At 41.4% G+C, this 22524-nt stretch overlaps 2 protein-coding genes across 4 annotated transcripts in view; one reads left to right on the top strand and one right to left on the bottom strand.

Annotated features, from left to right (window-relative positions):
* The window catches only part of CHID1 (chitinase domain containing 1), a 138903-nt gene extending 122706 nt beyond the window's left edge, over positions 1-16197 (top strand). The window contains exon 14 of the mRNA XM_053448620.1: positions 16140-16197. The gene's annotated coding sequence lies outside the window, so the exon portion shown is untranslated. The remainder of the gene's footprint in view (positions 1-16139) is intronic.
* Positions 7272-22524, bottom strand: part of TSPAN4 (tetraspanin 4) — a 118556-nt gene continuing 103303 nt past the window's right edge. For 2 of the 3 annotated variants that reach the window (XM_053448625.1, XM_053448623.1), the window contains 3 exons: positions 13732-13833; positions 12738-12869; positions 10003-10286 (listed from right to left, as the gene is read on the bottom strand). In XM_053448625.1, the coding sequence (XP_053304600.1) occupies positions 10101-10286; positions 12738-12869; positions 13732-13833 (420 nt within the window). In that variant the 3' untranslated portion in view covers positions 10003-10100. Of the gene's footprint in view, positions 9081-10002; positions 10287-12737; positions 12870-13731; positions 13834-22524 lie in introns of those variants that run through there. The other variant, XM_053448624.1, reaches the window with a different exon arrangement.

Raw genomic sequence — 22524 nt, 5'->3', positions numbered from 1 at the left:
GGTCATCATTTGACAATATCTCAGTCTGTGCGCAGGTGAAATAGTCCTGCAGACTAGGACTAGTATATGATTATAAAAGTCCTATGCTAATCTATGGCTCTTCTTAAAGGTAAACTGTCACCTTCATGTATTTTAGCATAACTGAATTTATCAACATAATGTTGCAGTAGGCCTCTTGTAAGCCTCCCTGACCAGTTTTCTTCTCGTCTTTTCATCAATTTTGGAGGAACGTCCAGTTCTGGTAATGTCTCTGTTGTGCCGTATTGTTTCCACTTGATGATGACTGTCCTCACTGTGTGCCATGGTATATCTAATGCTTTGGAAATTCTTTTGTACCCTTCTCATGACTGATATCTTTCAACAATGAGATCCCTCTGATGCTTTGTTAGCTCTCTGCGCACCATAGCTTTGTTCTGAGATGCAACTAAGCAAATGTCAGGTAAATCCTATTAGAACAGCTGAACTTTATTTGTGATTAATCAGAGTCACTTTAAATGATGGCAGGTGTGTAATGACTTCTATTTAACACGAGGGTGTGCACACTTATGCAACCAGGTTATTGTGAGGTTTTTTCCCCCCTCAAAGATTTCAGTTTGTTTTGCAATTGAATTATTCACGTTATAGGTCACATTAAAGGTGGGAAAAGTTCTGACATGATTTATCTTTGTCTCATTCTTTAACATCACAAGAACCAGGCATTTTAACAGGGGTGTGTAGACTTTTTATATCCACTGTAGGTTTGTTACAGGGTATAGGGTTACAAAATGTCAGATTTAGGAAAAGAGGCACACAACGTGTTGGGTGTTATGGGATATTTGACTCCACTTTAGAGCCCACACAGATTCCCATAGAGAGATAATGTAGGGTGAAAAGTGTATGCTGTTTGGCTACATTATTCCCAGCATGGTATCTCTATCCCCATGTAAAGGATTAGTCTGATTGTCCTACTAGTGCTTTTGTCCTACTAGTGCTAGTTCTTTTATTGTACTGCAAGCCCACTCATTCTCAGCCACCATTTTGGTAACGACCACTCGCCTTGCAGTCTTTGTATTGTATATAGTACTTATTTTCTCATGTCAGAAAAAGTAATTAAATCTATTGCTCAACTCAACGAGGCCTCAGTGAGGATTTAGATCCCGACAGATGAGCATGGTCATTATCTACCATGCAGCCGTTTGTCGCTCTTGTTACATTAGGTAACTAAACAATGGATTATGTGGCATCTTCAGTTCCTCCCACAGATGTTGTGGCACATATCTGCCCCCGAGATATGCTGCCACTCTACCCCCCCGAGATATGCTGCCACTCTGTCCCCAAGATGTGTCCCCCCCTGCCAGACTTACCGGTGCAGACTCCACGGGGTCTTGCGGGGGACATCTACGCATAACGCGTATTCAACTTCCGGTGCTGGCACTTTCGCCGTGGGAAGTGCCGGCAAGGAAGATTAACGTACATGGCGCAGACGTTCACCGGCGAGCATAAACAACCTCAGCTGCAGGCACGATGTGCTTTAACAATCTCCCTTGCTGGGACTACCCTCGTGGAAATTCCCGGCAAGGGAGATTGTTAAAGCACATCGAGCAGACGTGCCGGCAGCGGGGGTTTACGCGCATCGCCACTGCCGATGAACGTCTGCAAAATGCGCTTAGACAACCTCCCATGCCGGCACTGCCCCCGTGGGAAGTGCTGGCAGGGGAGGCTGTCACAGTGTATCCGAGAGTAGTCCCCTGCACCGCTGCGGGGGATCTGTATCCTAAAAAAAACAAAATACTGTCTGCGCTTCTCACCCTAATAAAGTTGGCAACAAATATATAAACATAATATAAATGAGAGGTTTTGGTTATATGAATTGGCCAAAGCATAATTAAGCTCACCCGCCACGTCAAGGCACACTCTCAATAGGGTGAGAACCTACTCTCACCTCCTACGTAGTGGACACACAAAGCCTGCTGCCTGCCCAGCGCCCGGAACTGCATGTCCCGGGCGTCGGGCACTAGACCCCGAATATAGGCCGCAACCCCACTTTAAAAACTTAAAGTGGGGGGAAAAAGTGCGGCCTATATTCGAGCCAATACGGTAATTTTGATATGCACCAGGAGGCAGGCTTTTCTGAGTATTATATAAGGTCAAACCACATTGCTGATCCTGCAATTAACTCTTTGGATTCCAGTGGGTAGAACTGTCTGAAGGTCATGCAGTTACTATCTGGCATCAAATTCTGCATTTCTGGTGTCAACAAGCTGGAGCATTGACATTCATGAGGTTTGTTGTTTATTTTTATCACATTCATCTACCCGTTCTTCACATGCATTTTTGCAGAAGATAGCCCTAGCGTGCAATCCTTGACTGTATCCTGGCTGTTCAGCTACCTTAGCATTCTGTGGATATACAGATAGGTTTGAAGAGCGGCGTCTGCTTTGTGTACAAACGGAAGGTTAGCAGGAATAATGAGGCCTGAAAGCATTGATCACAGAGCTGTACAAGGAGTTTGTCAGATGAAATGCATCTCAAATACACGTCACAAGTGTTTAATACGCCTGTCAGCCTACCGAATAAATACATCTTCTCTGCCCCAGAGATTCGTATGCTTAATATAAATCTCTTTACCCGTTTTCTGCCAGAGATCTGCAAAGCAATGAAAGAGGCTCGTACTCACTGACACACGCTGTTCCCAATTCAGTTTTGGTTTTCTAGGTTGCAGCTCTGTTTGGGGTCACTAGAAACCTTTTCTGTATAATCCTCAACAAGAAAATGAGGGTCTACAAGATAAGGATAGCCTCCAAAAGGTTTAAGTATATCATTTCTGCCAATGGTCCTGAAATTATTGGTATAGTACTGAAAAACGTGCTTATGTAATTGCTTACTGCTTACAAAAGTCCCATTTATTAGGCCACCCAGCAGCTCTTGCATGTCCGACTGGAGCATTGTGCGTGTGCTATATGCCCCCAGTCACACTGGAATATAAAATGGGCATATATACGGTACATGTATTTCCATGCAGTAGGGGTACTTGACCTTAGGTATGTATGTTACATACGTTCAGAAGGTATGACACCGTTGTTTTGCATGTGTTTGCAGGCGAGGGTATGGCATTGAAGTTGAGTCTAGTCAGTCAAGTCAATCCTTAACGCAACTGACCACTTGTGTTATAGACCTAGTTAATGTGACTTTTTGGAGCTGTAGCACACTTTGATACACTCCTACCCAGCCAACATTCTGAGCTTAGAAATGAGATATCAGGGGAGCAGAGACAGCCAGATGTAGCCTAAAGATGGACCGTTCCACTTAAAAGGGACACTTGGGATGTTTAGCATATACTTTCCTAGTTGGCTTACAGTTAACAGATACTGTATTTTGTCCAGGTGGCAAGATAAACGTAAATGCCACACACTTTGGAGCAGCCTGCAGGATAATTGTGGCACAGACACGTAGGCAGGTGTCATTGTTAATTCCTTCCGTAATAATAATCTAAACTATTACGTGCCTATGTCCCGTGTATTGCTCCACATAGAAAAAACTAGCTCTTGCATTTCACTCTGGTACAGTATGCACAGGGTATCCTTGAAGTATAAAGGAGAATGCGCTAATTATTTTTCTGCGTAGGTGCCAGAGCTGCAGTGTGTGCTGCTTACAGTATGTGATGTTCACGAGAGAAGGATAGGTTTGTGGATGAGCTTTGTGTTTAGCTTTACATGGTAGAAATGTCCTCTAATGTTCTTTTGTTCCACTGTTTATGCTGGGAAGGACACTGAATATGTTTCAATGCCAAGTGGCATCAATCATTATTGTTAGTACCGGGTAAGAGTCCAAGTGGGTGTTTGTGAAACGCGTTGCACACATTCCAGAAATAGGTTGAAAATACAGATCTTTGTAGTTTGTTTTTTTTTAACCACTGAGAGAGATTTACCACGTCAATGTCTGAAATAGATTAAAGATCTGTTATGTGAACTACTGGGGTCTGTCAAAAAGAACCAATACAGACTACCCATTTGTCACAATCAACGGGTGGCTGGGACAATATGAACCTCTTTTCCTGTTTCTAAATTACAACTCTCATTAATCTGTGCCAGCCATAAGCACCATACTTAACATTTGCATTATGAGTTCTTTTGAAATGACAGCTAACTATAATATATTTATATTTTGTAGAATAACAGCAGCGTCACTATAGGCTTGCTGTCCCTGATGCCGATGCCACCAGAACTCCACTTGCAGACAGATAACACGTTGTTTAGATTCCTCCTCTGCAGATCCCAGACACAATTTGTATGGAGGGGAGATATTCTGGCTGCTGGAGAGGAGTACTCGGTACAAACCGGTTTAGGAGGTATTACCAGCGGCTACACCTGAGCGCTGTGTAATTTGCTTATTCCGCAGCACATCCCAAACTCTCCCTCCCCGGAGAGAGGCCAAGAGGGCACCGGAGCGAGCGGCTTGCAGATAGCTATCTTGGCATATCATATTATACATTTACATCTCTCTTAATCCCCTACTCTGCAGGTATTGCGCCTTGTGAATATCTCTGCTCTGTTTTAATATGAAAAAGTAAATCCTCTTACTAGTCTGTGGGTTAGAGGAAACTTTTCATCAGATTCTGCATCCACTGATCTTCTTCTGCACTAGAAGTGAATGCGAAAAAACACAGGGCCCTCTTAAGAGTAAAAAAAAAAAAAAAAAGCTTTATTTTTCTTCAGATATCAAATAGTAAGAAATAATACTCACAGGCACATGAGTTATTGTGGCTCAGATATGCCAACTGCCCCTTAGCGCGAAACGCGTGAGGCCTGTGAGATGTTTTTTTTTTTTTTTTGTGCAATTTCAAGCTTGAAGAAAGAGAGTTTATGGGTTTTTTTTAGCACATTTTGGAGGAGGTATGACGGTTTCCGAATGGTGATGCGCTCTAGACAAAGGGTTATACGAGTAATCCGTTCAGGTAGAGCCTGCTTTGCGGATATACTCTTCCAGCCATGTTAAAAATGGGAGCTTAGATTATACAGAAATGCTTAGTGATGTGCAGTGTTTTAATTGCAACCAAATGTCTAGAAGATAAAGGAGCTGTGAGTTTAATAATTAGTTATAATTAGTAACATAACACTCACATAGGCTGATATTCGGTTGCAAAGTATGAACTGTGGTAGTCATAACCTGGGCAATAAGCACTGGGGCAACTCAGGTGGGGCACAAATAACATAAAGGACAGCAAGCATTCACACACTGCCAGCATTAAAGGTGCTGTGCCACCTACTCTGTAACAACATGCAGCATTAGGAACAGCATTCTTAGTAACATTAAATAATCTTTTTCATTGTCACAGGCCAAAGATATTTTTTCTCTAGGTGAATAAATAATAGCAGATTATGTAATGAAGGTTCCGTTGCAGAACAATAGATTTTTGTACTGTATGTATCTCAGGCCTGGACTGAGGATGACTGGGCATCCCTGGCACTTTAAGACCTGTGGTGATTTACCCCCCCCCCCCCCAAGTACAACATATTTCAAGGTTAATTGAGCTTTGACCTACTCCAGATTTACAGGTGTCTGCATGCTGTCATATTTTTGAATCTAGATTTTGGTATCAGATTGTAGGTAATTAGGCATTAATTATGAGGTAATTATGTTATGAAAAGTCTTTATTAGGATTTTAGTGATTTACTGTAATGAAAGATAAGGTATTTAAGACTGATTGGTGTTTTATTTATTAGCAAGCTTGCTATACTATCCCTAAATATATTGCATTTCCTTACTTTTAAAGGAGCGTGAGCCTATTCAACCTTAACGGAATAAGAAACATAACATTAAGACCTTAAGATATTATATGGGAAGAAAGGTACACCCTGTTACACAGCAGACCCCCTCTCCACACACCATGATGCTAACACCAAATTTTTCCAAGAGATGAAGTATAATCAACCCATTTACAACACGACTATCTCTCCTACTAACCAGGCCTGATGCCTTGGGGCCATCCTTGACTCAAATCCCTCTCATTCAGTCCCTCGCTAAAACCTGCCCCTTGCACCTAAAAATCACCTCTCGCATCCACCCATTCCTCATCCAAGAATCCACAAAAACTCTGGTTCATTCCCATATAATTTCCCATCTTGACTTTTGAAACACTTTTATGGTTGGCATTTCCCTCTCGACTCTTCACTGTACCTCCTCTACAGTCTCTCCAAAATGCTGCTGCTAGAATTATCTTTTTTTGCACACCACTCCTCTTCTGCTTCCCCATTTGGTGAGATCCTCCACTGGCTCCCTATTACCTTTAGAATTAAATTGAAAATCCTTGTACTAGCATATAAGGCCCTCCATAACACTGCTCCTCCATACATTTCTGGCCTCATAAGACATACTCCCCCACTTGATCTTTATATTCTTCCCCTGGGCTAAGGCTCTCTTCCTCACCTCTTCCGTTTCTCGTCTGCAAGATTTCACTTGCGTTGCCCCATATCTCGTAACCTACCTCCACCGAACCTTCAGCTTTCACTCCCCATCCCATTCAAGAAACATCTCAAAACCCACTTCTTCAGAGAAGCCGTGCCATCTTAGCTGCTAGAACTTCCCTGTTATTTTTACAACCTTCACACTACCTCTCCCTTTTTTCTGTTCCTTACATTTGTCACACTACTCCCTCGTAATTGTTTACGAGCAGGGCCCAACCTAATGTATCGGTTTTCTTAGTCTGTCAATTCGAGTCTTGTCATACCTCTTGAATATATGTAGTGTAATAATAATAATAAAAAAAGCACACAAATACTTAAAGCATATGCTCACACATGCCAACACCATACATTAACACATGGACACTCTAATGTAAACAGTAACACACACTCGACTACTATATAGTAACATACTCTTACTCTAAAACTAAAACTACATATGCTTACACATAGATATACACACACATATGTGTCAGCTTATGGTGGTGTTGTGTTAGGGGTAGGGTGTGTGGTGTCTGGGAGATAAGGAGGAGGAGCAGGAGAATGAATGGGTGTATATATAAGTGTGTTAGTGTGAGTAGGTGTTAGATAGAGTTTGCATGTTATTATGTATGCATGTTAGTTATGGGTAGTGTCAAAGAAATAGTGCACCCAGGTGCCAATAACCCTAGGCATGCCCCTGCTTTCACAGGCCCATAATTGGCAGAAAACACCAAGACAGGACGATGGGAGGAATATGTGAAAGAGACACGTACGGTGTGTTTATGGGAGGACCGATAGCGGCCCCGCATCCTGTAATTATTTCAAGGCATGCACATGAGTACACAGTGCTTTTGTTAAAGATTTTTATTAGAACATTTTTTCCTTTCACTATACCTCTTGCATAAATAATGTATATACAGCGTGAATAGGGACTGAATGTACCAGTGGGAAACCCCACAGGGTTCTCAATTCCTAGACAGAAGAGTTTATCATTAAGCATAGAACTAAGACAAACTAAATTAAAAAAGTAGCTCTTCCATCCCAGGGGGGATAGTGATGTGTTGCTCCTCAACCTTGATAAAATGGGTTTTATGTGCGCCTGTATACAAACAGATACAATGACTTTGCATCACTGTCAAACCTAACTAAGATAGCGTGCAAAAACCCTAGCTGCCTTGCTTGTTAAAACGGGGTAAGAAGTGTCGTGTAACCTGGCTCCGTGTAACTTATTACAGGAACTGGCACATGAGCTGAGAGGCAGAACAGTATTATACCATGGCAGAGCCTGGGGGTACTGAGGCTTATAACTGTTACAAATGTGCTGTCCCTCTTAGTGTGCGTGTGGATTGTCCCTACTGAGCTGTCTTCTTGGTTATAAAAAGACATGCAGACCTGCTGATTTTCTGGCAGTTTCAAACTGTAGGTTCTACTATAGAAACGGCACTGAAAAGAATGCCTGTTGTGCTAGTTAGGTTCTTTTTGGAGTATAAAGGGAATCCTGTCTGTGCTCCAGAAGTGGACAGTAAAACCAGGATGAGTTAGCAGACCAGTAAATAGTTTTTACATCCCAGCAACCTTGGGGTCTGTTAGGACCAAGTTCCTACCTAGACACTAGTATGCGTGGACACACTTCAATACCAAAACAATATATACATGTGTGCGGAGTCCTTTTCACAAAGACATCTGGCCTTCAAACAGCCTGAAAGATCCGTCCATTTCTTTTTAATACAGTTGGTCCCTCTGCGAATGGTTTATCTTGAAGAAGATAATCTTTCCGTACATTTCATTTCTTTGTTGATTCAGTAAAGAGCATGGTTTGAACTTATCCAAGTGAAGAACAAGAATAAATGTGTTTCTTGCAATAAACCCCGCTCATAATGGCAGTAGGGTACTGGTGCTAAATGCACCAATGGTGAGGGGGGGCACGAAGAACTGCAAAAAAGATTTTTGTTTGAGATGTACAGTGGGAATTTCCATGTTGGTGATTTTTACTCATTGCACGATTGCATAATTGAACTGTACCACTGCTGGTACCCCAACTCATACTATTTCAACAACTTGAGAAGCTGGGCTACTCTGGGCTGGGTGAGAGTTGCTAGAGTCATTATATATGCCTGTTTTCTCAAGTTTAAGCCTTACAGCATGGGAGGGGGCAGCAAGACACTGGTCTGCATAACATTTTAGCCTGTCATGTGCTCTTAAAGCTCCGCTATAGACATGGCCTAAAACAGGACAGTGGTCCTGTTAGCAGTGATTTACCAGCTGCTGGATACAAGCTGCCATTTTGTGTTTGAGTTATATTTTCATCAGCCTTCGTTTTTTTCCTGGGACACATACATCCAGCGATACTCCTGAATCTTGATTTTCCTTTCCTCTAAACTAAATGGTCCAATCAGCATGGCCAACCTCCTATCCAATATTTCTGCTCCATTCCAAGGAAAAATTCATGGTAAGACAGACATTCCGTACAACTGGGATGGCATCCAGGATGAAACGAGGAAGAACAAAATGAAGGAAGAGCGGGTGTCAAAGTCGTGTGGATTCCTCCTGCACACCTCCCAGTGCGGAGTGCACAGGTGATGGAGCGGTTCAGGCGTAGTATGTGTCAGTCTTTGCCATCTGGCAATACATAGTCATGGAAAATGTGAGTCCTAAGATCTACAAAAGCAGAAAAAAATAATGAATTATCAATGGGACATGAACATGGCATCCCATGTACAACATCCTCATCTGTAAAGTGTTTACTTGTTATGTCCTGTCTACCCATTGTACACCGTTCCAGAATATGATGGCGCTATATAAAACAATAAATAATAAAATAGAGGTGCGAGGGCTGGAGGTCAAAGTCCTGTATAAAACAAAGTACTGTATAAAACAAATAAAAGGACATGAAATGGGTCTCATTATAAAAATTGTTAATAAAAATGGTCCTTATATAATATCTAGACCCAAAATATGCAGTCTTAATATAAGCCCTATATAATGTTTCACTAATATTACATGTTTACCAGAGGTAGAAACCTATCATTACCTTTTAAGTTTCTTTTAGTGAAAGGCCTCTAAAGAACGGGCCCAGGCAGCTCCTGGTCTCTTGCATTATTCACTAGACTATGTTACTTGGTTAGACTGCATTAGTATATGTATAACAGAAAGGCTCTTTTGTGGAAAATATATTCTCGTTGTCGGCCAAATGGATCTGTTCTACTCATTTGACAGTTAACTTATTTACTAAAATAACAGAGTTTTTTTTTTTCAGAGCCAGAGTGGCCTTAAGGGGGTATAAGGCATATCTGGGGGCAAAGCAGCAAGCCGTGGGGCAGATGTGCATAACTGGAGGGCAGGTTGGCAAATAAAAGGAAATAAAAACAAAAAAATTTATTTTTTATTAAATATGAAAAAATAGTTTACTAGTAATTTTTACTAATAAAACTTTTTTCTTATAGGGTAGTCTTAAATTAAGGCCTTTTCTTTTTTTTTCTAAATTAATATTCATTTTGCAGGGTCACCTTATTATCAGGTTCGTCTTATATTCGAGCAAATAAGGTATGTTGGGTATTATGAAGAGCATTCTGTTTTGTCCTGCTCTTGCGAGGTGTAACCTGTACATTAAACAACATTTACACTTTTCAGTGAACTTTCACTTGTGTAGTCTGGGGCAGGTATAACCCACCTTTAGCTCTACAATCGCACTCCAGTGGCAGTATGGGGATTGTAGACCACAACAAAATGAGAGCTAGAGGTTTGAAACCATGTTCTGGCTGAAATATGTTTCTCCCTTACCTGGACCAAAGCTGTGCAGAGCGCAAATATCCCAACAGCCACAAGATTTTCATGGAGCCAAAACTTCACTGTTTCATAGCATGGCTGAAGAGAGAAATTCCATAACATATAAGCAAGTCATTTATACAGTCAATTAAACGAAGTGTCTTACACCCCTAATATACGCAGGCAACAGAGCACACACCTGTCCTGCCTCCACTCAGGTGTGAGTGTCTTTTAACACAATCAGGCTGTTTACTAAAGGGAGAGTTGTGTGTCAGCTCCTTGACGTCACTCTATTCTAAAGGCCAATTCCCAATAACTTTCTGCTGCAGGAAGATTGTGGCTGCCCCTGTATAATACATAGTTAAATCAGTGACATTCCTTCCAAGTTTCCTCACCTATTAAATGATGCATTATACAGGGTCACATCAGTTCTTCTTGCTGTAGAAACCAGCCTGTTCAAAATGTGCAGTCTTCTCCGCATGTCCTTCACTACAATAAATTACCCTCACCTGGTCTCCATCCTCCTCCTCAACCTCCCAATAGTCTGTAGGCTCTCAGGTGCAGTCGATATACTCACCTCCAGAGCCGGCTCTGCAAATGTTCAGTTCCGGCCCCTCCGTGAATGGGAAACATTCCTACTCATTTAAACACAAGCGCTTTCCTCTCAGTGATTGGTTGCTTTAAACAGCCAATCACTAGTAACAAATGCCGGACCACAGAGGTGGAGGGCAGCTACTGTAGTGAGGCTGCAACTTCTAGGTCAGGTAAGTGCTTTTTTCTCTCACAGAGCACTTTAATATGCGTTATTCTTTAGAGGGGTGCCAAGGGCATTAGACTATCACTTTTTTGTTTATATTGTTATACAATGTCTTTTTTTTTTTTTTAAGAAATACCTGGTATGTGCAAAGATCTTTTATAGCACTCCTTGTATGTCTTAAATCCAACCTCGGTATAACTCAGGACAGATCCGAGCGTGTCATGCAAAATGTATGAGTTTTACCTACCAATTTAAACCATTCACGACAATGAATATATTGTTCTGCCTATACACACTTTGTAGACAGGTATTTTTTTTATTTTTCCCAGCATGCTCCATCCATTGAGCTTCACATTAATGAAATGCTCTCCAATCTCTCAGGTAGGAAGACATTTGTTTTCCGATTACTATATTGGATAGCCCAAAGCTAAAAAAACAAGGGGAGGTTTATTTCTAAAAGTCTTGGAAAGTGTTATAAAGCTACTGCAAGGCATTTTATAAATACCATTATCTCTATATGATACACAATGCTGTTTGGTGTAATTGTGCATTGTTTCAATGTACTTTTTGGCATAACGTATCAAAAAAACATTATATAAGTTTTTAAAACCTTATATAAATTGGAGCAGTTACAGCTTTTTCTTCCCAGGTTTTCAGCCTGAGATACCTTTACACAAAGCCCTTATTGAGTCTATTAAATCATGACAATTTTTCCATGTTAATGCGATATTAATAGCAGTCCAAAATCGTCTAGTCCCCAAAGGAGGATTACATACTGGTGATCAGGGCACTTCACTCTTGATGAGTACACTACATGAATAAATCTGAAACCTGTTGGGTTCCTAGCTCCTCCTATATCAGCATACAATTGTGTGAAAATGTATCTGCCCCATGTCTGCATCATTGATATTTTTTCACATTGTTTTGGTCATTATTATTCAGAAGGAGCCTGAGAGAACAATGGACTGCAAAGTTTGAGGCAGTAGGTATTATATGCGCAGTCTGTAAGCGCAACCCAATTGGCATTCTGCCTAAAAAGTGTAAAATCACAACAGCCCCTAGAACAACATCCAGGGATCTGCAGGCTTCTCCTCTAAACTAAGGTCAGTGTTATGACTCTGCTGTCAGAAAGACACCGGACAACCATAGGATTCGTGGTAGAGAAGCAAAGCAGAAAGCTTTCTAAGATCATCTAGAGCATGCTCCTCGAGAGTTTTAAACATTGTTCTACAGTGAAAAGTGTTTTTATGTCTGGTGTAAAGCTAAAGCTGCTTCCCACATTATAAGCCTCATACCAATCCGCAAGCATGTTGGTGGCAATGTCATGGGTTGGGGATGCTGTTCTGCATGAGGACCTGTGAACTTGCCTTTATTGAATGAAACATCTATCTACCCTAAAAACCCACAAATGTAACTTCATGAATTTCTGCGTGTAGGAATAAGATACAATTCACCCACAAGGCTGTGAAAGACTGATCAATAACTATAATTATCAAGCAGTTATTTCTACTAAAGGTGGTTAAGTGTCTAAGATTGAGATTACTTTTTTGCCACTGGAGTACTGGGAGTTCCTTAATTTTTTTTAAATTAATAAATGAAATAAGTATTACAATTCTGTTATGTGTCGGTTCTTTACTTATGTTCACTTTCTAAGATCTAATATTCTTATAAAAAAAATGTGCACTAATACAAAAAAATATACCGAGGGCAAATATTTCACACAACTGTAAAATTTGGGTCACATTGTAGAATGCTAGCTCTTTTACTAGTTATGCTGAGTGTTGGTAACTTACCGCTTTCCACCAGGTGCCCGGAGAGTGGAGGCCACAGTTTTCACTGAATTCTAGGCAGCAGGAATCTGGAACACGGGTGGCGTTGTACACCTCAAACCAGTCTGTATAATTAGCCACCCCACAGCATCGGAACTGCAAATACAAATACCGACCGCGTTAAACACCTGTGCCCATTGGATAAACACCCTTTTCAAACCAAAGGGTGATCTGGCACCAAACCCACAGAAATAAATAGCCTCTTTGTACCTACCCCATAACCATACACTGGCAGCCCATCTGATGTATCCCCTATTCCTGATATCTATCACAACGCTTTTCATAATACACTAGGGGACTGACTGTAAAGGTACTGATGGTCCTACCCCCCCCAAAAAAAAAATTGATGTCCTATTTCGGGCACTGGCAATGTTGGGGTGGTATGCATGTGGTTGCAGATGAGATAAAACATTTAATTTACACGTTCTCTCACCCGTGCATTATCCAGGGCTTAGCTAAATGTTTTTTCTCAGTTAAGTTCTCAAATTAACAACTTAAGTGATATCCAAAATCATTTACAAAGCCAAGTGACTTTGCAACATTATCTGTGGCTGATCACTTCCAAACAGCCATTTAACTCACTGTAAGTATTTTTCTACTATCGTCAAAGAAGATACATTTATATGGAAATCTATTCCTGTATCCAGTAGATTGATCTCTGTAGTGATACGGCTTGCAATACAGATGATTGACTCTGTAGCATGTAAACATGTCATTACAATGATTCACTAACAAAAATCTCAATTGCTTTTTCTAAGCAACAAAAGCATTTCTCTTTCTCACATTATAGACATTCCCAAACGGCGACTTCATTTGTGGATTTACTAACATACATTACCGATCCACAAAGAAATCATCACTATATTGTAATATTAAGCTACTCAATGTTGATTTTTTTTACATTAAAAGGCTTGCTAACTAATGTTATTACTCATCCAAGTTAAGGTTTTCAACGTACATCTGTCTGAATGATGCTCCATGCATTGGTGAGGCCAATGTTGCCTTCTGTCCCATACAAATGAAGACCCTTCTTCAGGTCCTGCTGAGCATATCTATCAATCTGAAAAGAGAAGAAAAATAAACATTTTGCACACATACACTCAACGTTTACTACCTCATTGACCTGTATAGTGTTTAATACTGCATGTCGGAAGGAGAGCTAATACCATAAGTGTCATCCTATTATTGATCACGTGGCCGGCTTTCCAAAATGTATAAGCAAGCCCAGACTCGGATGTCTGAACCTGCTTGCTCACAAAGAAGCGCCTATAGTCATATATAGATATGCAGAAATCCACTCGGGCCAGTGCTTAAAAGTTTACTGTCCCCGACATGCCCACTACAGAATACATATTAAAGTATTTTATGAGTTATATATTTACAAAAAATTTAAATACAATCACTTAACTCAAACAGAAGCCCCCCTCTTTCTCAGTGGCCTGACGCTCCTTGGCAGCAAAGCCCTGCCATTGAAATCAGACATTTTCACAGGGGTCGCAATAGACCCCCTAACTCAGCTGTAAGTAGATGACGCGTCATGAGATGTGTTCAGAAAAAAAGCAAAGAAAAAAATGAATATAGGAGAATGTGCGGAACGTCCCTCTGCATTTGCTAGAGACCATGGACACTTAAAGGGACTAATAAGGTTCATATGATGGCTGGAGTGTCCCTGTAATTATTGAATGTCTATAAAACATTGCATTTCATACAGGGAGTTTCATTTATTGCTACAGTTATACAGATTATGCCACAGAGGATAAGGAAGGACAGGTAAAATATGAATAAAAGTAAATATATTTGTTCACGCCACTGTCCTTACTGATCCCGTTAAGCATTGTAGGACTCCGAGGTGGCTTACAAAGGATCCTCCGAGAACCTTGTATGTCATGCTCTATTTATATGGAAGCTAACAATAACATTGGTTCAGCGGACTTTGCTTTAGCTCTGACTACACAGCAACAGCACAATCTATGACTAACATACATGTATAAAAGCAAAAATATCCTATACATGGAAAAATGTTGAAAGACACGGGTGCCCATTGATTGGCCAGCCATAAACTTAAGCAATGGTCCATGTTTAGATTGAACAGAAAGCAAGAATATGGGCGTACGTGTACTGTATAAGACTAACAATCAATAACAATGTGACAACCCCTATAGGCATTCTCTTTCTAAATAGACATGTGCCCACCCATAAAATGTTTGCGTACCACGTCCAAGCTATTTCCAGCTGACCCTCTTTTCCACATTTGAGACAGTCTCGTTTACTCGTAATGTATGGTTTGTTGGTCTGTCTCCAAGGAACTCTGCAGCGGCTGAACTTTCTGTCACGCCTGCCCCCTGCTCTCTGACACAGCTCAGGGGTCCAGTCTGAGACAGGTTTCATGCGCAGCAACGGTGACAGAACTGCTTCTGAGCAGCTTCTTTTGGCCTGTATCAGTCTGTCTATAGATAACACCTTGTTATCGCTGCGCACAATGAAGAGCTTTGATGGGAAGATAGTACCAATTACCCAGAACAAAAGCTGCAGTGCACAAAAAGGCGGCATGTGACATTGGGAAGGTCTGCTTGTGACGAAGAATCAATGTCTTTTTAGTGTATGGGAATGAGAAACAGCGATTTAATCATTCGCCACGAGTCCCTTATCAGATCTAAGGGGAAGCACTTTTATTAGGTGTTCTTCACACCATGCACTTGGTTCTCTGCAAACTACTGCAAGGGCATTGACACTGCATTGAACACGCCACACCTTATAATTAGCCTGGATATTTAACTCTGTATATAAATCAGCAGATTGCGCATGCAGGGACAAAGTTTAAATATTGTTACCAGGAAGTGCGGAGCTGGCATTTATAAGCCCCACTGTTTGCTCTTCTGTTTGGGGGGGGCTGATAAGCTGTTTGGTGGCAAAGATGGCAAAGACCATCTGGAGTAACTGACTAGATGTTTGGGGACAAAGATGGCAGAGCCCTGAAAATGTCACCATGAAATAGGTTGCTGATATTCAATGATTTCATGGGCTGGCTTTATTTCCCACTCAGCCCTGCCCAGGTAGCCCTGATATCTCACCATTTTAAGCGGCCAGAGGGACACTTATTGTAGGAGATGTGGTTGGACACGTGACTCAAGGTAGGACATTTCAATGTGACTTTGATCTATTTATAACAAATTATGGAACTCAGACATGTAGTAGCAGAATGATGCATTTAATTTCCACAATTTTCTGTTATTTTTATACACACCTATATGTTTTAGGGCAGCAGAACAATATGGTACACACTCTTCCGCTAAGCAGTCTAGTCTAAGCTCTTAAAAAAGAGCTTTATCTTCACTGGAATATAACATCATATCTCTCCAACAGTAGGGCGTACAAAGGACGCGAGGGAGACAGCATTAGAAGAAGTTGGTGCCGGTGGTTGCACTGACCGTCACCGGACTATGCTGCCTGTTGAGCGGGCCCAATGGACAGATGTCAGGGTCTGTCACACACTGGGTAAGCAGGTTAGCGAGGGGCCTCGGTGCAGGGATAGCGTTGTCTGTTTGTACACTGCGATTCATGGTGCAAGGTAGACAGGCACACAGCAGACAGAAGTGCGGGACTGGAACTGGCAAGGCTGATGCTGAAATAGAAGCCCCCCGGCAGGGCACACGACTGGAAGCTCACTGGCAGAGCACCGGACTGGACATGCTGCTGGGAGCCCTCAGGCTGGGCACACGACAGGAAGCCCACTCGCAGGGCTGAAGGCAGGAGCAATACAGAATCAGGTACAAAAGGAAGCCAGGAATAATTCAGGAACAGGACCAGGGCAAAACGGTCCTATTACTACAGCCCTTTATACTGCAGGGCAGCAGGTAACGAGGCCAGGTGACAACAAAAGGAGGAGAGCAGAAACATAGGCAGAGCGGCCACTAGAGGCTGAAGTAGGAACAGTCCAAAAACCTGAAAGCACAATACAGGAGCCAGGAAACCAGGGCAGAATGTCACAGGGTCCTCTAACGCAAGGTGTTTGCCTCTTTTGCACTCCATGAAAAATGTTTTAACTTTATCGCTATAGTTTTTCATTGAATCAGAGCAGTACAATTGATGATTGTTCTAGTCCCGTGTCATGTATTGCTTGCTGGTCAATCAAAAGCATAGCCATTGGTCAAATATCCCTTAATCTTTACTAACAGGGTCCAGGACGAGTGTCCTCAAAGAGACAAGTGCCATGAAGGCCATTGCTCCCCCACAAGATCATTAGCTATACCCATAAAGAAAATAAATAGTCTGAAACAAATTATCTATACAGACATTTAGTTTCTTATAATTACAATTTGCATCATATAACAGTGCTAAATATATTCCTTCACCCCCCCCGTAATTATACGCTGCGTTGTCTAATAGTGTTGAGTATCTGTACACTCTAATACTTTGATAATTACACACTGTTGTGTAATGGTTAATTCTGAAATTATAACGCTGCCTTTTCAAAGAAACAACTAAGCTGGAGTGTATAGTGATAACGGGGATGTATAGCAGCCATTGACTGACTGTCTATGTACACCTCGGTCACACACAATGGTCACAAAATGTTAATCTATGAGAGAATGTGTATTCTCTCCTGATTTTGCAGCTGGTTATACTGGGATGGGGGTTTTGTTGATATAAATTATTATGGTGGCACTGGGCATTCAGAGACAGCTCTTCATACACGAGAGGTCACAGTACTCTGGACTGTCACGGGACGCTGGAGGACTCTGCAATGATAAACAGCTGCAGAGAATTACAGAGGACAACAGCAGCGCAAACAGACCACTGAATCCACCAGCAACGAAGAACAGACTTCAGATCTATCTACACAGCCAACGGCGACGCATGAAGCCGGATAAGAACACAGGGGCGTCAGCCAGGCTCCTCACACAGCACGGTCTAGGGCTTAAACCCGCTGCTTTGATCTATCATTGTTATTGCACATGAGGCTGAATTTACTAGTGTTACTTGTGTTAACATTTTAAAATTCAGTAAAATGCTCTGCCCATTTTGGAGGAAAGCATCTACCGAGTCACTCATCATCAGACCAAGAAGCTCACCAAATGAACCCTAACTCTGTTTTAAAGACTCGGACTAAATTAACATAAAACACAACGTGCACTTCATCTGAGGAAAGTAAAATACTCGTAAAACAAAATGCTGGCATGATATAAAACCAGCAAAGAGGGAAAAAAGGCAAGCAACAAATACGAAATCATTGCTGTGTAGAATACACTTGCACCCCGTACACTTTCAGTGACTAATGTTTTTAGTACATCCCCCAATACATTCATGTGATGAAATACTTATAAGAAAACACTAGCAACAAAGATGCAGGCGTTTCACAACAGGAGTGTTGTGGAAACAAAGCAGCGATTCATAAAAATGATCTATTAGAGAATAAAAATCTGTGTAGCTGTTGAAGCTAATTTTGTCCCAATAAAGCAACTTACTTTCCCTTACTGCTGATTGTGACACAAGTTTGCAAAATGCAGGTCGCATCGTTTCTGCGCAGTAATGACCCGCACTCAGGGGATCTCCACTAAAACTTTCTGGTACTTGTATCACATTAAAAGTCTTGGGAAAAAAAGTATGCTTGTTAACAAAAAAGAAAACATGGCTCGTTTCAGGAAGCTGCATATCACCCCTTTATCTGTTATCTTAGCCCAATCTACTAAATCAAACACCATGACTTCTTCTTATACGTGGGGGAAAAAAAATAGAATGGCCCAGTGTCAATCACCTAGTCGACACTGACGATTGACAGTTTATGGAGGAAAGGATTTCATTGGACAAGAAGGGTTTCATTAGCATCTGGTCAGTGCGGTGTCACATGACTGACAACGGTAGCCACCTGGTCTGCAGATAAAGGAAGTATTTTTGGGACAAAATTAGATAAAAGTGTTTTTGTCATTGCAGATATTGGGGGTTATGCTCAAGCATAAGCTAGCACTCATTTATTCACAAGTGAGGGCCCTGCGGTCATACTGTTCATTCAGACTAAGTATTCACCGTATTAATGAGTTCATTAAAGTCCCCTCTACCACCACGGCAACGTCACAGATTGGCGTTTTAGTTCATTTCCAAACTGACGGAGAGAAGATTTCCTCGCACAGTTTCTAAATGGATTTCCAATTCAAATATTTCCTATAATGCGTAACAGACACCCAAACCCATGCAGCTGCTAATCTAAACCGGGGGCTGAAACCTAGTGGAGCACAGCCCTGCAGGGGATGGCCGTTCAAGTCATTATTCACCATTTTTCAGGGTACAGGGATTTTTTTTCTTTTTGCTGTACTGCAATTCCCACGAGTTCCTGGAAGAAAGATTGGAAAAGCCAGTACTCTATAACACACCCTATAGTTATCCAGGTTCAATTACCCTCTTACTGGATCTTGCGAATACGGCTCAAAGCTGCTGAGGAAAAGCCACTTTTCTTTATGACTCCAAGGATGCTAAAAACATTCAGGTGACTTTTTGTAAAATAACACATCACAGCCTCTATACTTTCTATTATACCAGCGAGTGCCATTTCATTATAAATAACAAAAAAAAAGAAACATTCAGGTAAATGCACATAATTTAAAAAGGCTGAGTAAAGTACTTCTTATTGCTTCAAAACGTGAAGCACACCTTCAAGCATCTGAAGTATTGCTAGAAGCTCACCGGCAGAGGACATTGTGCATGTCTGACCCATATAAGAACGTAACTTGGAGATGCTTACTGAAGCGAGGCCAGCTCAGAAAACACTTTTAGTGCACGCTGATGGTGATCCAGGATGAAGTGTAATAAAATATTAATTGAGGTCATTTCTAAGGCAGTCCACACACCTACCACCCTCTCTCACGCAGACAGTAATGGGGAGGTACATCGTCCAAGGTGAAGCCTCAATGATCCTTCTAGTGACAAGTACAAAAACCAAACATTTTACAAACGACGTATCCGTAATAGTCACCTATTTTAACGGAGTAGCAGCAGAGATGTGACAGGTTTTCTTTTTCCAGAAGGTCATTACTACAGAGACCTGTCCACGTACTTTGTTATACCGCATCTTCATTTTTTTCATCGATGCTGAATATGAAGGGAACGGGAGATGTTTTCTTATCTGAAGCTACAGCTTCCAAAGCTCACACTTTTTCATACACGCTCCCAGTTTCTACTGGTAACTAATCAAGCAATAAGATACAAAATTACTTTAAGATGAACTCACTGAGGCTGGGCAGCCATTTCACAGCCTGTTTTACGCGGCATCCCTGCTAGGGAGCATCTCAAGTTTTGTGCCATTACAGAGAACAAAATCTCCACCTACATATCAGTCTGATCCTGCAAGGGCAGTCAAGAACCAAAATGGTCTCGGGGCCAACCCCAGATGAAAAGATGAGTCCAGACGTGGACCTCCTTGCTTTCTTTCATCTAAAGGGATACTAACCGGACCTCACTGAAGAGGCTTGTGAAGGCTAAAACATACGTCTAGCATTGTTGCCTCACATTTTGGCTCTGGACTGTCCTTGTGGCAGGATCAGACTATCAATAGAGACGTGTCCTCTAAAGGCACGAGAAAGCTGAAACTCGAGTGGCTCCCAAGCAAGGGCACACCGTAGAAATCATATAACCGCAAACTGATTCCCTGCAGGATTATGATTAAAAGGCTGTAAAATCTATGTAACCGCTCACGGCTGGATTAGCTGAATTAATTTTAAAAGTTATATTAAAAACAAATGTCAGTTTTCCGTAAAAAGTGTGGTCCGAATGTTATATTGCTTTATGACCACATGAGACAAACAAAAGTCCGCTGTATAGCTGACCAAGCTCCAAGGGGATAGTAGCCACAGGAGCTGGTGGTCAGAGTTCCCTAACGCGTCACATACCACCTTCTCTGCTGAATCGGTTAATGTAATGTATTTCTCCTGAAAGAGAACGAGCTTTAAGTGGATCCCTACTAGACAGACTCCACAACGCTGTGCTAATGACTACAGCCATCCACCATATAATAACCCCAGCTAGGCTCTGATGCTCCAGATAATAACACTTCTCTCCCAGCATTCTGACTTCAAAACAGCCTCCATATGGAAAGCTGTGGGTGCTTTCATACTTAAGTTCCCCTCCTGCATGGAGGTCAAGAGAAGTCATTACCAGGAAAGCCCGCTTCCACCACACAAAGCAGATAATAACCTGAATCATACGGCCACTTTGAGGATTTATATCCACCAGACACATTTAGCAACAAAATCGGGGCTTGAAACAATAAGTAGCATCTTTGTTATAATGGGCAATGTGGCCAAAATATCAGAGCAAGAACATGTCCGATTCCCCCATTACTGGGGCCAACAATTACAAGCGTCTTAAAAAAATATACACAGCAAGGCCGATAATAATGATTGGCAGGTTTTACTTCTCAGGGAATTAATCTCAGTCTCACGATAAAAAAAGCATGTTTGCCAAATAAGATTTTTTTATATAGTTAATCCATGGGTTTTGCATATAAAAAATGATAATAATCGTACTTACCTTTTAACTCAAATTGCACAGTTTTCAGTTTCACAGAAATGTCAATATCCATATAATCACATCTCACGTGTGTGTATATATATATTAGGGCTGCAACTAACGATTATTTTAATAATCGATTAGTTGGCCGATTATTTGTTCGATTAATCGATTAATCGGATAAAAAAAACAATATGCAAATTTTTCGTTTATTTAAAATAATTTTAAGAACTAGATGTTAAAAACAACTTGCACTGTGCCCCCACCCCCACTCTGCCCTGCATCCCCACCCCCACTCTGCCCTGCACCCAGTCTCACACCCTGCCCTGCCCCCCCACCCCCACTCTGCTCTGCACCCAGTCTCACACCCTGCACCCCACTCTGCTCTGCACCCAGTCTCTCTCTCTCTCTCTCTCTCTCTCTCTCTCTCTCTAGTCTCGCACATAAACATTCGCACAGACAATAGACATAAAGAGTACTTACCTCCGCTACGAACTTGTTCCACTTCAAACTTGATAGTAGACGCGCGTCACCTCCGTCGTCACGTAGCATGAAGAAGGCGGAGACTGCAGAGCGTGGAGTAGAACCGGGGAACGCAGGCGGAGGTAAGTAAAAGGAGCCTAGTGCTCCAACGACGAATCGATCACTCGATTAATCGATAACGGAAATCGTCGACAACGATTTCCGTTATCGATTATTATCGATTTTATCGATTCGTTGTTTCAGCTCTAATATATATATATATATATATATATATATATATATAGTGAATTGAGGATGGGATTGAACGTTTAAGTGTTAACCAGAATATGTGGGACTGTGAACACAAATGTAATATAAGAATTTTTGGGTAAATCAATTTTTTATAAAAATATTACCTTTTTAATTGTGAGTGAACATCTGATGTTTCTCATACACAGATATTGTTGATACATTTATGGCATAAATATATATATACTGTACAGTATCTCACAAAAGTGAGTACACCCCTCACATTTTGTAAATATTTTATTATATCTTTTCACGTGACAACACTGAAAAAATGACACTCTGCTACAATGTAAAGTAGTGAGTGTACAGCCTGTATAAATTGTGCAAATTTGCTGTCCCCTCAAAATAACACAACACACAGCCATTAATGTCTAAAACCTTGGCAACAAAAGTGAGTACACCCCTAAGTGGAAATGCCCAAATTGGGCCCAAAGTGTCAATTCACAGAGCTTCACAGGTCTTCTTCCACTCCTCCATGATG

The sequence above is a fragment of the Spea bombifrons genome, chromosome 10 (assembly GCF_027358695.1).
Source record: "Spea bombifrons isolate aSpeBom1 chromosome 10, aSpeBom1.2.pri, whole genome shotgun sequence".
In the NCBI taxonomy this organism is placed as follows: domain Eukaryota; kingdom Metazoa; phylum Chordata; class Amphibia; order Anura; family Pelobatidae; genus Spea; species Spea bombifrons.
The sequence above is the reverse complement of the archived record's forward strand: the minus strand, read 5'-3'. Positions and strand labels throughout refer to the sequence as shown.